This window comes from Geotrypetes seraphini, chromosome 4 (assembly GCF_902459505.1).
Source record: "Geotrypetes seraphini chromosome 4, aGeoSer1.1, whole genome shotgun sequence".
Lineage (NCBI taxonomy): Eukaryota > Metazoa > Chordata > Amphibia > Gymnophiona > Dermophiidae > Geotrypetes > Geotrypetes seraphini.
The window spans coordinates 37,416,845-37,432,372 of NC_047087.1; the positions used below are offsets into that span (position 1 = coordinate 37,416,845).

Sequence of the window (15,528 nt, forward strand, 5' to 3'; positions counted from 1 at the left end):
GATAAATATAAATGTGTGTTTTTTAATGTTTATGTTTACCAGTGCTTTTGAGGCAGAACAAAGATAAATATAGTACATACAGTCATGTGAAAAAATTAGGACACCCCATGAAATATTCAGATACTATGGGGCTCATTTTCAAAGCACTTAAACACAACATACCATAGAAATCTATGGTACTTTGTATGTCTAAGTGCTTTGAAAGAGTATCCATATCTACTAAAGTGATAAATATAAAATGATAAATTTACCACATATAACTTTGTAAGTTTTTATTTTGAAGCAGAGTTGATACATTTTTAAAGACTCTGACTTGTTTCCGCTTTTAACTCCACAGCATTTGGTAAGTATTCCTTTGATCTTATTCATACCCAGGAATTAGAACAACTCAAAAGCCAGATTATATCCAACCAGTGTTTGTATCCAGAACATGCTTGAATGAATGAAATGTTTCTGGATGGCAGCCTAACAAAAACACTCCTTTCAAAATTAGAAAGTCATTTTTGTTAAAAACCAAGCACTCGTACACTGATGAGTTTATCAGCATCTCTTGAAGCTCAGGCTTTGAGAAAAAGTCAGTAAATGTCACACAAAAATGGAATTAAAAGCTGTATTTAACAGACTGCACTTAGTATTTACCAATAAACTGAATAAATTGGGGAGAGCATTTCACTTGAATCAAGGTTGCAATGTATTGCTTTCAAAACTATGTAATAAGAAGGGAAGAAAGAGGAGTATTTTTTTGCATGATTTACCCTGTATTCAAAGTCTGCAAACTCCCTGCCTCCACGTCCTCCTCTAAAACCCCCACGGAAGCCTCGTGGGGGAGGAAAGCCACCTCTTCCACCTCCACGACCTCGGCTGCCACGGAACCCCATTCCACCTCTGCTCCTGTATCCACCACGACCTCTATTAGAACGCAATGGAAGTCCAAATGTCTCTGCATTTAGTCTCCTTTCTTCAGCCCACGTCTGTCTCCGTTCTCTACAGTGAGGAGACAAAAAACATGCTTCAATACAGGTCTCCATTTAACATATCACAATATATACATTCTCCTAAATATGTCTTCATTTAAAAGTATTTCAGTTGCTCTTGCTAGAGAGAGAGGGCCTCCAACATCTAGACAATTTTCTAGAACTTATTACTTTATATACTCGAATATAAATCAAGGTAATCTTACCCCCCCCCCCCCCCCAAAAAAAAATAAATAAATAAATAAAGAGAGAAAAAAGGTTAACTAGAGTATAAACCTGGGGAAGGATATGTGTTTATATTCAAGTGCTCTGCCCTGATATGCATCCATCCCCCCCTGCTCAGCACTCTGTTCTCTCTCTCTCCCAATGCCTTGCAGGTCTCCACCAGGACTGCCGTAAGCCCTGGTGGTCCAACGGTGGGCCGGGACAGGATGGATCCCTCCCACTCAACAACTGCCTCCCTGATTAATAAAAAAGCATACCTTTAAAATCCCTTGTGGTACAGCGGTGAACCGGGACTGGAGAGATCTTCCTACGCTCCAGCCCTGTGCAAAGCCACTATATGAATGGCTCTTGTGAGTTCTTGTAGCAACCTCACAAGACTACGGGAACTCACAGCAGCCATTCATATAGTGGCTCTGCACAGGACAGGAGTGTAGGAAGATCGTTCCAGTCCCGGTTCACAGCTGGACCAGCAGGGATTTTAGAGGTACACATTTTTACTAATTGGAGAGGCGGGAGGGAGGTGAGAATTGTTAAGAGTCGGCCGGAACAGGAGATGGCAGAGATCCCTCCTGTCCTGGCCCACTGCTCAACCATCAGATCTAACGGCAGGCCCGGTGTAAGCCTGCAACAGGTCCGGGGGTGGGGGGCTTTCATCACTTTTACAATTTTATTTGCACCACGGGATTATTGAAATTTTTTTTTAAAAAAAAGAGGAATAGCCGAGTAGGAATAAGGACAAGACATATCTAAAAAACTGATGAGGATCCAAGCTGAGTAGTAGTTTGGAATATCTCACTGTTGTACAGTTGCAAGTCTACAAAGATAGCTGTGTCTTTCAACCAGAAGGAAAGAAAAAGCAAAACAGACCTTCAGAGATCACGCCATTCAATATGTAGGTTGAATCAGTTTTAAAAGTGCACAGTTAAAATCATCAAGTATTAGATTAAGGTTTTACCTATTATCATCACAGGAAATGTTATCAAAGAAAGATTTGGTTTTATCATAGTAGCAGTTGGGTCCAAGTGGATCCTCCTCATCAGCGTTTCCTTCACTGTTCTGGGTATCAACCCCTGAGTCACCCTTATCTTCTCCATTAACCGGTTTCTCTGGTTTCTCATCTAGAAATCAGAAAAACATTGTCCAGTTATGGGCAGTGTCTAAAATGATGCTCATGCAAGATGAAGAAATTTAAATGTCCATGAAGTACGCATAATTAATTATCCCTCAATCACTCAATATCAAAACAACAACAAATGCAAGTTCCCTCTCTCGCCAAAGAAAGAAACCCTATAGAAATAAAGGTAGTTTAAAAATACTTCTCCTGTTGATACAGTTCAAGGTTGTACCGTATATTCAGAGTAAAGGACACAGCAATTGTAGGAAAATGTCATGAATACATAAGGGATGATTATCTTGATAATCTTCTTTTCAGTATAAAGGAATATCATTTTTGACCTCTACCCCACAAGTTTTTGCAGAAAGAATCGTCTACAGCTTTTCAGCTCCGCCTCCTTGTGTCAGTAGGCAGTCCCCATTTTCTCAATTAGTACCAAAGCAGTTGATTACCCCTAAAAGAAGAGAAACAACAAGGAGGGCATGGAGAACTCCCTGATCAAGTCAAGTCTTTTCTGCTCTGCAACAAAGACAATTAAACCCCATGAACTTAATACCAACAAGGTGGACCCAAACAAGCCACCTACTCGAGTACAACCAGCACTAGTATTTATATAGTTATTATAGGCTTTCCCACAGACATTGTCATAGTGAGCTATTGCATCACTTATTAAACTTGCTGGATAGCCCAAAAATAATCTTCATACTCTCCTGGCTACTCCAAGGCAAGCATTTGTGACACAGGAAGCAGGCAAAATTGAAATCTGACAGGGGGGGTGTAAGAACCTCATTTTCCCTTCCAGTGCAAAAGGAACTCGAGTCTAGACCAGTGGGACGTAACAAAGTTGTCCGCTTAGTCTAGGGTAGGGCAGATTAGCCTGCTGCTAGCACCAAGGACTCAAAAGTGGTGTCTATTTGTGCAGTCACATCCACCCTGTAAAATTTTGTGAAAGTATGAAGAGTGGACCATGTAGCTGCCCTACAAATCTCCTCGGGCGAACTACCGGGGATTCTATCCATGAAGTGCCACACTTGGTGAATGTGTCTTCAATGAGACTGGCAGCTGCTTACTACATCCATCTGGAAATAGAAGCCTTAGATGCAGGCTCTCTTAATCTGCCAGGACTGGTAAGCACAAAAATATGATCTGAAAGACAAAATTTTATTTTATTTATTTAAAAAAAATTAATTTGTCACTTCATGATAATGGAGAGGAACTATCCTTACATCCAGTGGCTACAGAATTTTGTCCTTTTTCTTTATACCTGTAGCCTGGAACGAAGGCAGTCAGACTTCCTGATCAACATGGAACACTGACACCATCTTCGGGAGAAAGGAAAGCACCGTGCGTAGAGATATATCCGCCTCCATAAATCTGAGGAACATAAGAGCCTGAAGCTACGAAACCCTTCTTGCCAAGGCAATAGCTACCAGGAAAACTGTCTTGATAATAATAATAATAACTTTATTTTTTCTATACCGCCATAATCTTGCGCTTGTCCTGGGATAAAGCACAGTTACATACCATTAACAGGTATTATCCAGGGATAGCAGGCAGATATTTTCACAACCCACCCACCTCCCCTGGTTGGCTTCTTTGCTGGTTTAATGAACTGAGGGGCTGCGCTCCTACATCGGGTGGGAAGGTACTCGGGCATATGCAGTTGCGAATTTTGGGACCTTCCAAACCGGGGCTCCGTAGATAATGTCACCCACATGTGAGAATACGCTGCCTGCTTGTCCTGGGATAAAATCCTGGGAACTTCTGAGGCACCGTGAAGCCTCGCACTTCGGATTAAAACATGAAAATAAAAAATCAATTGCAGAACAGAAGACAAGAACCCTCCTCAACTGTCATGATGGAACACAGTAAAAGGTGGGTCCGCAACCAACACTTGACTCGTCGAGCAGAAGTGAGGCCAATGAGAAACACCACTTTCCAAGTGAGATACTTCAGATGAGCTTTGTTCATTGGTTCAAATGGAGGTTTCATCAGGTGAGTAAGAACAATATTGAGGTCCCAAACCACAGGAGGCGGTATGAGAGGAGGTTTGACATTGAAGAGTCCTTTCATGAATCTGAAGGATGAGCAGAGAGAGGTTTCCCTTCAATAGGCTGATGGAAAGCAGCAATTGCACTAAGGTGGACTCGGATCGAGGTGGACTTGAGACCAGACTGAGAAAGGTGCAACAGATAGTCCAAAATTGAAGATAAGGAGGAAAAGTTGAGGCTCCTTATGATGAGAAAAACACCAAGCAGAAAATCTAGTCCATTTTTGGTGATAGCATTGTCTAGTAGTAGGCTTCCGTGAAGCTTCCAAAACATCCCTCACAGATTGAGAAAACTATAGAGGAGCTATGTTGAGAGGAACCAAGCTGTCAAGTGGAGAGACTGCAGGTTGGGATGAAGTAGAGAGGTTAGCAGAGAGGGAAAAACTGGTAGAAGGTATGGCTCCCTGCTGCTGAGTTGAAGAAAGAGGGAGTACCAGGGTTGTCTGGGCCACCGAGGAGCAACCAGAATCATGGTGGCGTGGTTGGACTTCAGCTTGACCAGCGTCTTTTGAATTAGGGGAAACGGAGGAAACGCATATAGAAAGAGATTCATCCAGTCCAGAAGAAAAGCATCTGCCTCGAGGCGATGAGGAGTGTAGATCCAACTGAGGCAGTTTGTAGTTGGGGGGAGGGGGCTGCAAAAAGGTCTATCTGAGGCGTTATCCACAGAGAGATGTGATGAAGGGGCGTGGAATGGAGAGTCCATTCGTGAGGCTGTAGAAGACGACTCAAGTTGTCCGCCAAGGCATTGTCCGCCCCCTGAATGTAGACAGCTTTGAGTAAGGTGTGGTGGCGAATTGCCCAATCCCAAACTTTCAGAGCTTCCTGACAGAGGGAGGCAGATCCCGTGCCTCCCTGCTTATTGACATAATACATGGCGACTTGATTGTCCGTGCGAATGAGGACTAAATGATTGCGAAGTAGATGCTGAAAAGCACTGAGAGCATGGAAAATCGCCCCGAGTTCCAGCAGATTGATGTGGCACTGACGATCCGCACTGGTCCAATAACCTTGAGTACAGAGACCATCTAGATGAGCCCCCCAAGCGTAAGTCGAAGAATCTGTCGTGAGAACCTTCTGATGGGAGTGTGTATGAAAAAGTAAGCCTCTGGATAGATTGGAAGAGAGCATCCACCAGCGCAGAGACTGTAGCAGAGCAGGAGTGACCTGGATGTGATGAGTCAGAGGGTCGGAAACTTGCATCCATTGAGATGCCAGGGTCCACTGAGGAATTCTGAGGTGAAGTCTGGCAAAAGGAGTCACATGTACTGTGGAAGCCATATGACCCAGAAGAACCATCATGTGTCTCACCGAGATAGACGGCCGAGAGGAGACTGATTGCGATTAAGAGAAAAATAACCCAAAACCGCGGACTTTAGAAGGCACAAGTGAAAATACTTCATGCAGAGAGTCGAAGACGGACTTCTCGGCTCCGTGGAAAAGTAAGAACTGAGGAGACGCACCCTGCGTTGGACGGGAAGGCACTTGCGCATGCGCGGTGCGGGCGACTCAAAACTTTGAGTTTCTTCAAGCAATACTGCTTGTGAGGCGTCCGCATCAGGGCTCTGTTGGATCACGTTACCCATTAGTGAGAATAGCTGCCTGCTGTCCTGGGATAACCCCACTTAAGCTTTTAGCAACATGGGATAAACTCTCTCTTGTGTATCTGTACAGTGCTGAGTATGTTCTGGAGCATTACAGAAACGACTAACAGTAGAGTGATCATGTACTTCAAAAGGTTCTCAACCCAGTCTACTTTTCAAGATATTCACAACAAACATGTATGAGAGAGACTGCATGCACTGCTTCCATTGCATGTAAATCTCTCATGCATAGTTATCATAGAGCAGGGGTGTCCAACCTGCGGCCTGAGGGCTGCATGCGGCCCCGTGAAGTATTTTATGTGGCCCCAGTTGAGGGTGATGCAGTGTTTTCCTCTGCTGCCCTCGGGTGTTTACCATCTTGCTAGCTCCCTCCTCTGTCTTGCTGTAGTGTTGCATGGTTGTGCGGCCCCAGAAACATTTTTTTCGGCCAATGCGGCCCAGGGAAGCCAAAAGGTTGGACACCCCTGTCATAGAGTATCCTGAAAACCCGACTGGCTTGGTGTATCCCGAGGACTGAATTTGAGATTATCATTGGGTGTTGCTCAGCTATAACAGTACATGGCTTTAATACAGTTAAGGCAACAAACACTAATGTTAAACACACACATTTGAAGCTAGGAAGCACACAAACACATTATGGTCATTAATTTCTGCATTCCAGTTTTTTACATTCAGAATTTCACATTAAAGTTACTTTGACCAAACAGGTTAAGCTCAAATCTAAGTAAATGTCAGTTATTTCAAGTCAATATATGAAATTTTCACATTAAAGGAGTGCAAAGAAAATAAAACTTCTAAAATTGTACGACAACTTCTCAGTTATGGAGATGCAGATTTTTTGCTGCACTGAAATGCAGGGGAGAGGGGAGGAGAGACCTTACCTTTCAATTTCAATTTACTGTGAAATTCTCGGTCAATTTCTTCCTTGTTGAACTGTGCATTAGCACTTTCAAAGTCAAAGTCCTTTTCAAATTTCATTGGTCCATCCCTTCTAATACCAAATCTTCCTCTACCACCACGATGTCCACCACGGCCTCTTCTTACTGATGGCCCACCTGAAGCTGCAGAATTAAGAGTTATAACCAGAAACATGAGATTATAGTAGTTCCAGGATCATCAAATACAAATTATGATTATTCGTGAAGAAAGCAACCCTAGTCCAACTCAAGAGTTAAGGACAGGAGTGACAGAGCAAAATTCAGACAGTGAAAATCCACAAAGATTAATACAACTCTTTCCATGCTGCACATTTAGCTGACATATGTTGAGATTGGCTTTTGACTAACAGAATCCAAATATTCTTGTTAACAGTTGCTCTTAGAGTGCTCTACAGAATGGACTACCAATGGGGCCACTCCATGTTAAAGTGGTCTAACTTCAGAAAGTGCCCAACTTACCACCACGGAGTTTGATGAAACTTTGTATGCTGACTCTCACATGACTCAAACTAACTTTGGTAAAGTTTAAGATTCACCAGTGGAATACTTGTGGAGATGTATAGTATCTTTGCAAAATTTTCACAACTTTGAATCAAAATATTTCCTTGGTTTATATAAGCAAAACAAAAGAAACTAGACGATCTGATGAATTGAACTAATATAGATTTTCTTTTTTTTTGAAACGGACATGTAAAAAGCCTCAAAGTGGGCCAAAAATATGGACACGCTAAAAAAATTTCCAAGTTCAGCCTTCTGTGGCTCCTGTAATAATGAAGCTATTTCTGTAAAATTTTGTCTATATTGTGGCATGACTTTGTTCTCAAATATACAATTTGATATTTTTAACCAGCTTTTATAAAAATTTTAAAATCTAGAAAAATTTTCAAATGACCTATTAGAAAGAGTATGTTTCAAACCCTATGAAAAAGATAGTTTTGTTTTTCAACGCCAGCAGATAAATAAGGGTCAAAGTTTAAACAAGCCATTGTAGAGACTTGTAGCATATCTCAACGTTTGATACCTATAGAAATGTATAATGCTATATATGTTTGACACAACAGCTGACATCAATTCAATAAATTTAGCAAGCAGTACACAGGTTTAGCATAGTGCTGCTTTTGATTTATTTTGCAGTGCATTAGTTTAGCATACTGCTTTACTACCATTTGTACTAGGTAGACAGTATTATTGAGACAATTCCTTTTTATCCTCAAGGTCTACTCTATTTTCAATAATTCTTTCTTGTTTAGATAAATACAAATTTATGTTATCAATTAATTCATAATGGAAACTGATTGGGTTGCGATGATGGTTCTTCGTTAGCAACATGCATCGTTGGAAGAAAAAAGTCAAAGTTTCACAGCTTATTTTATTGCAAAAAGGTTGGGCTCAAAATCAGTATACCAAAGAATAGCAGATGACAAGACACTACTTATTCAGTGGTCAGAAAGAAATCTCTTGGATGATCAAATCTGCTTGCATCACAAAGCAACGTACCTCAAAAAATATGAGATGATGCAAAAGATGCTGTTTAAGAAAGTAAAATCTCCTCATTAAAAGGGGACTTTTGAAAGTTGATCTCAAAATGGCTGAAAAATTGAATCAACTGACAAAAACAAACACTAAACTGGGTCAGAAAATTTGCCCTAAATGTAAAGCTGTAGTTGCATCTTAATCTTCCGATGACTTCAAAATGGACAACTTCTGCTGCCACAATTAACCAAAGCTTATCTGCAACAGTGGAATCTCCTTTGAAATTTCCAAAAGTGAGTAATTGAGATAAAGTGGGTTATACAAAACAAAAAAATGGAACGAGTACAAAATGTACTAATGCACGCACAAGGTAACTTTAGCCACTGGACTAGCAGCTCAGGATGTTGGACAGTCTAGTCAAACCACAGAATGTGTCTTATGTCAACATTACATTGACCCAACTGAAGAAATGAAGAAAAAATTGGAATATTCGAAAGATTGAAAAAAAAAAAAAAAAAAAGCAATCAAATACTGACTTTGGCTCTAAGAAGTTGATCAATGAAAGCTATATCATTAGTGTTTGGAGATCCAGAACGTATGGTAAAGATGACCCGAAAAATCAAGGAAGAGCAGGGTATCTGTTCTGCTCGATGCAAAAGTTAGCAAGCAATTGCCTAGAATTAGTCGACATTTTATGACAATTTTATGAAGATTACAAATTCAGCAGAATGTGCCCTGGCAAGAAAGACTGCATTTTTGTTTGAGTTGATGGAGTCAAAAACAAAAGCGGCTGCTGTTGAGCAATCTAAAAGAGATGTATATGGCATAGTGTGACAAATAAGAACATCAAGCTCATGTTTTAAAGGCACAAATATCAAAGACAATTACAAAGTACTTAAAAAAACTGTTTGCAATTTGACCTACAAAGATTGCATGCTACAATGATGACAAAAAGTGTCCCAGCAAGGAAGAACAGAGTTTATTTGGAAGAAACATTCAAAGATTGGGATCTGGATGAATCGAACAAATCAAAGCAGTAGATCACAAAACACTAGAAACAATCAAACATTGGATGATTTTAATTGACAAACTTGCAAAAATCTAGAAGCTGACAAGTTACTACTTCATTTCAAAGTGAATACTTGAAATCCTTGAAAGCCAATTTAGAAGAAAGCAAATTGATCGTTCTGATGGATTTTGCTGAAAATCACTTGTTTGTTGTACAAGATGCGAGACACATCTTTCACTGGGAAAATTTACATGCTATATTATATCTCTTCATTGCTTACTACATTGATAAAGCGCATACCATACAAGTCAAACATTTGCATAATCACAGATCACATGCAACATGACTCAATATGCGTTCATGTATTTATTCAAAAGCTGATTGTTTTGAAGACAAAAGTTAACAGAATCTACTATTTTAGTGATGGCTCAGCTTCTCAATACAAAAAAGACAAAAATTGTGTCAACCTGTACAATCATAAAAATGATTTCAACATTGAAGCACAATGGAATTTTTGTTTTTTTGTACAAGTTATGGAAAATCACCTTATGACAGAACTGGCAGAACAAGATTAGCACTAAAGCTAGCCTTCAAAGATCATCGAATAAAGAGATCAATAGGTGGCTCAGAGCCTGGTGTCAAGAAGGCTTTAGGTACATAGGAGGATGGGGAAATACATGGAAAAACAAGAGACTATATTGTAATAATGGGCTGCATTACTATGACAGGTAAAGAATCCTTGTTGAGAAATACTGATGCATTTAAACTAGAAGGTGGTGGTGGCAGGACACTTACGGTGGCCACACCCAGCAAAGGTCAAGATGCATCAGTAGTAAAGAAAGCAATGTACACAACAATATTAGTGATACCCTTCTTAGCAAGGCAACAGGCAGTGAGATTAAAACTAGACAAAAAATGAAATTGCCACAGAAAAGTAACTGGAAAGCAATGACCACAAATGCTTGCAGTCCAGGCAAGAAAAATCGATTCGTAAGCTCCAATGTTAGAGGCAGACCTTGATATCGTAGCGATCATAGAGACCTGGTTCAGTGATTCCCATGGATGGGATGCAAACATACCAGGCTATAATCTTTCTTCTGCTGCTCTTAAGAGTTGTTCGGTAATCTTTAGAGATGGGAGAGGTTCCGCAGGACTGGAGAAGAGAGGATGAAGTGATGAAGCGGGAAACTACAGACCGGTAAGCCTCACTTCAGTTATTGGAAAAATACTGAAAACTTTGCTGAAGGAAAGGATAGTGAAATTCTTAGAAACTAATGGATTACAAGATCCAAGGCAACATGGGTTTACTAAAGGTAAATCATGCCAAATTAATCTGATTGAATTCTTTGACTGGGTGACCAGAGAACTGGATCAAGGACATGCACTAAATGTAATTTACTTAGATTTTAGCAAAGCCTTTGACAGCTCCTCATATAAGGCTCTTGAATAAACTCCATGGGCTGAGGTTGGGACCCAGGGTGGTAAACTGGATTATAAACTGGTTGATAGCAGTCGCCAGAGGGTGGTGGTTAATGGAATTCACTTGGAGGAGGGAAGGTGAGTAGTGGAGTGCCTCAAGAATCTGTGCTGGGACCAATTCTGTTCAATATGTTTGTGAGTCACATTGTTGAAGGGTTAGGTTAGCCTTTTTGTGGATGATACCATAATTTGTAACAGAATGGACGCCCCACAGGGAGTGGAAAACATGAAGAAGGATCTGCAAAAGTTAGAAGAATGATCCAACATCTAGCAACTAAAATTCAATGCAAATAAATGCAGTGTTGCATTTCGGGGATAGAAATCCAAGGGAACAGTTTGTGCTGGAAGGTGAGAGGCTGTTAAGCACGTTTGGAGCAAGGGCCCTTGGGGTATGTGTGTCTGAGGATCTAAAGGCATCTAAACAGTGTGATAAGGCAGTAGCTGTAGACAGAAGGATGCTAGGCTGTATAGAAGGAGGAATAACCAGCAGAAGAAGGGAGGTATTAATGCCCCAGGTCATTGGTGAGGCCACAATTGGAGTATTGTGTTCGGTTTTAGAGGCCGTATTTGGCAAAGGATAAAAAAAGACTTGAAGCAGTCCAGAGGAAGGTGACAAAAATGATAAGAGGTTTGAACCAAAAGTAGTACGAGAAGAGACTGGAAGACCTAAACATGTATACTCTGAAGGAGAAGAGGGACAGGGGAGATATGATACAGACATTGAAATACTTGAAAGGTATTAATATAGAACCAAATTTTTACAGAAAAGGGAAAATGGAAAAACCAGAGGGCATAACTTGAGATTGTGGGGAGGAAGACTTAGGAGTAATGTTAGGAAATTATTTTTCATGGAGAGGGTAGTGGATGCCTAGCATATCCTCCCAAGGGAGGTGGTGGAGAGGAAAATAGTGATGGAATTTAAAAAAGCTGGGATAAACACAGAGGATCTTTAAGTAGAAAAGAAATGGAATAAATTAAAGAACTAAGGCCGGTATTGGACAGACTTGTATGGTTTGTGTCATATATGGTGATTTGGTATAAGGTGGGCTAGGAAAGGCATCAATGGGAACTCCACTAACTTCAAACATGAGGATGTTACTGGCCAGACTTTACAGTAGATATCCTGCAAACAATGGGATGGATGGAGTGAGCTTAGATGGCAACTTCAGCAGCTGGAACCTAGGACAATACCAGATGGACTTTAGTCTATGGCCCAGAAATATCAAAGAGACAAATTAATTTAATCATATATTTTTAATGAGAATAATGGGCAGACTGGATGGATCATTCAGATCTTTATCTGCTGTCATTTACTATGTTACTATGAATGACCAAATATTGACATCAAAAGACCTATTCAATTTCTGTTACAAAAACATATATTGAATTAAATACACATTTATTCACATAGAAGAAATTGATGAAAACAAGAAATTTTAAGATGGCAAGAAAGCAGCAAAATAGCTGGAACTAGAGATCATCATCAATTTGTACCACTCAACTCAAACACCTTTCATATGAGCAAAGGGTCAAATGATATTACTTACTTCAAGGCTAGAACTTCCAATAAGGACACTACAATGCCAAGCTTGAGAATACCACAACTGCTCCCTGATTATATTGCTTGCATTTATGATAATAATTGGTGGATTGGCAACATTATTAAAGTATTGATGAAAGAAAATAATACCTCAATAAAGTTTATGCACTCACATGGCCCTGCTAATTAATTTTACTGACAAGTTTCAAGTTTATTAAAATTTGATATACCGCTTAAAAAAATTGTCTAAGCGGTATACATTACTTTGTGAATAAAATTATAAAAACATGACATACTAAAATAAATGGGAAAGGGAGGTAGAACTACAATTGTAATAGTAAAGAAAGATGAAGATGGGTATAACAATAGGGAGGGGAGGCTATGCTCTTCCTTTATTAGAGATTCAGTGGAGTTGCTGGTGGTCTGAGGGAGAGGGGGATCACAGGTCATATGCATCTCTAAATAGAAATGCTTTTTAAGTTTGTTTTACATTTATCTAAGTTTTTCTCCTCGCGTAAGTAAAGTGGTAGTGAATTCCAGTGGGTGGGAGCGGTAACGGAAAAAAATCATTTCCGGGTGGTGTCAGACTAGATGTCGTAAGGATGGAACATTTAAGAGAAATTGATTGCTGGATCGTAGTGTTCTTGAAGAACAGTAGGGGGCAAGTAATCTATCAATAAAGCCAGGTGTATGTGAGATTTTTGTTTTGAATGCAAGCAATAAGATTTTATAGGTAATTCTGTGAGTGATTGGTAACCAATGTGATTTTATTAGAAGGGGTGTGACATGATCAAATTTTTTTGCTTTATATATTAATTTGATAATGGTGTTGTGGATAATTTTTAATCTTTGAAGTTCTTTTTGAGTGATTCCGTGATATAATGAATTACAATAGTCTAATTTGCAAAATTACTAACGAGTGTAGAAGAATATTAAGGGATGGCGGCTCTAGAAGATTGGAAATTGATCTGATCATTCTTAATTTATAGAAGCATTTTTTGACAACTGAACTAATTTGTAAATGAAAGGTCAGTTTATCAATTATGATGCCAAATGACACCAAGGACTTTAACAGAATTAGATAATTTTATCGGAATGGATTTGAGACATAGGGGAGATAAGATGTTCATTGCTATTCCAGGAAAAGATCATCTCATTTGATTTTGAGGGGTTTAAGAATAACATATTACTAAGAAGCCATTGGTTAATCTTTTCCAGTTTAGTATTGATATCTAGAATGTCCTGTTGGTCGGTTAATCGGGTGTAGTAGATGGATGTCATCGGTGTAAGTGTATACTGTGAACCCGATCAAATGTGCGATTGTAAGGGGAGATGTAAAGATGTTAAAGAGAAGAGGTGAGAGTATAGACCCTTGAGGTATGCCAGTCTTGTTTGAAGTAGTCTGAGGAAAATTGTCAGATTATGACTGGATTTTCTGTTTGAGAAAAATGAGGTAAATCAATCGAGAACTGTGTCAGTTAGGCCTATGGAAGCTCGCCTACTGAGAAGAAGCTGATGGTCAATGGTGTCGAAGGCAGCTAAGAGATTAAGTGATATTAGTAAAACCGTTTTCCTTTGGTCTAAATAGTTGAGAATCGATTTAGTAAGACCCATCAAGAAAGTGTTCTGTGGAGTGTTTTTTTCTGAACCCAGTATGATTTTGGTGAAGTATATTTGGTTTTTTTCTACAAAATCGTATAGCTGTTTAAACATTATTTTTTCAGTGAGTTTTGCCAAAAAAGGGAAGTTGGATATTGGATGGTAATTTGAGAATTTGAATGTTGAAGATTTGTAATCTTTGATTTTTGGATAGATTATTGACGATTCCCCTGCGTCTGTAGTGTGCCTTTCTAAAGACTGTTTTTTTTTTTTAGCATACTTTGGATAAAGGGTCCAAAGATCGTGAAGCATCATTTTAGAAGTACAGAGGGAATGCTCTCATGTGATGATCCTTTTATGTTCATGTTTTGCATTTGTTTTTTTGATTTCATAAGTGGTTGGTATGGTAAACGTGGAGAGTTTACTTAATGGTAGATTTTGGATGTCGGATGAGGGATCTGTTGGCGTACAAGTTGTACCATTAGCTAGCTTAGCTTGTAATTGTTCTATTTTATTATTGAAGTAGAGCTAGTTCTTGAGTTTGAGGACTATCACAGGTGATGGGGTATTGTTTATTGTTTGTAGTAAGGGATTGAAGAATAGCATGTTTTGTGCCTTGTTAATCTGTTTAGTGCAATATTTCTTTTTAGCAGAAATTATTGATTATAGTAATTGGCTTTTTCTTTGTATACATTTAACGAGTGTAAGGATTTTTCATGCCTCCATTTTCTCTCTGCTGCTTGAAGTTATCTTTTAAGTAGTTTTAATTCTGCTGTGTACCATAGAGTTCCTTTAGCATTGTCATTAGTTGTGATATGTTGGATTGGGACAATGTCTTCTTGTAGTGTTTTAGTGGTAATTTCCCATAAATTATTTTGTTCATTTATTGAGAGTATTTAAATGATCTATGTTTAGCTTAAATTAGTATACGACTTTCTTCAATTTTACTTAAATCTCTATAATTGTAAGTTTTAGTCTTTGTGGTTTTCTGGATGAGTACTGGCTTAAATGAGATAGTTATCAGTGAGTGGTCAGTCCATGGAAGGAAGGTGTTAGTATTAAATAAGAGCAGATCGCTACAAGGTTTAGGAGCAAAGATCATATCTATTATTTGACCTGCAGAATGGGTTGGTAGATTTAGATCTTCGATTGATATTAGGTCGTATGTAAAGGGATGCGTGGTGTCATCAAAATGTATGTTGAAGTCACCTAGTATGGCTGGATTTGCACAAAGTGCAGTGGTAAAAATGATGGATTCTAAGATGGTTAAAGTATCTTTTGTGATGGGGGAGGAAGATACGTAAGTAGAAAGTTTAGTGACGAGTTTGATTTCAGATTGAATTGTAATATTTCAAAAGAATGATTAACAGATGATTGTCCCTGTTGGAGGTTATGTGAAAGATGGTAAATTATTGCTAGACCCCCACCTTTTTTTCCGTTGCGATTAATAGAGAAGAATGTGAATCCGGGTGGGCAGGCCTGCTTAAGGTATGCTTCTTCGCCATCCAAGAGCCATGTTTCTG

The 15,528-nt window shown here is 39.3% G+C and overlaps 1 protein-coding gene across 4 annotated transcripts in view; it reads right to left on the reverse strand.

Annotated features, from left to right (window-relative positions):
• Positions 1-15,528, reverse strand: part of LSM14A (LSM14A mRNA processing body assembly factor) — a 103,418-nt gene that overhangs the window by 11,105 nt on the left and 76,785 nt on the right. For 2 of the 4 annotated variants that reach the window (XM_033941808.1, XM_033941805.1), the window contains exons 7-10: positions 15,433-15,525; positions 6,849-7,028; positions 2,155-2,317; positions 756-984 (exon numbers count right to left, since the gene is read on the reverse strand). In XM_033941808.1, the coding sequence (XP_033797699.1) occupies positions 756-984; positions 2,155-2,317; positions 6,849-7,028; positions 15,433-15,525 (665 nt within the window). The remainder of the gene's footprint in view (positions 1-755; positions 985-2,154; positions 2,318-6,848; positions 7,029-15,432; positions 15,526-15,528) is intronic. The other 2 variants (XM_033941807.1, XM_033941806.1) reach the window with 1 other exon arrangement.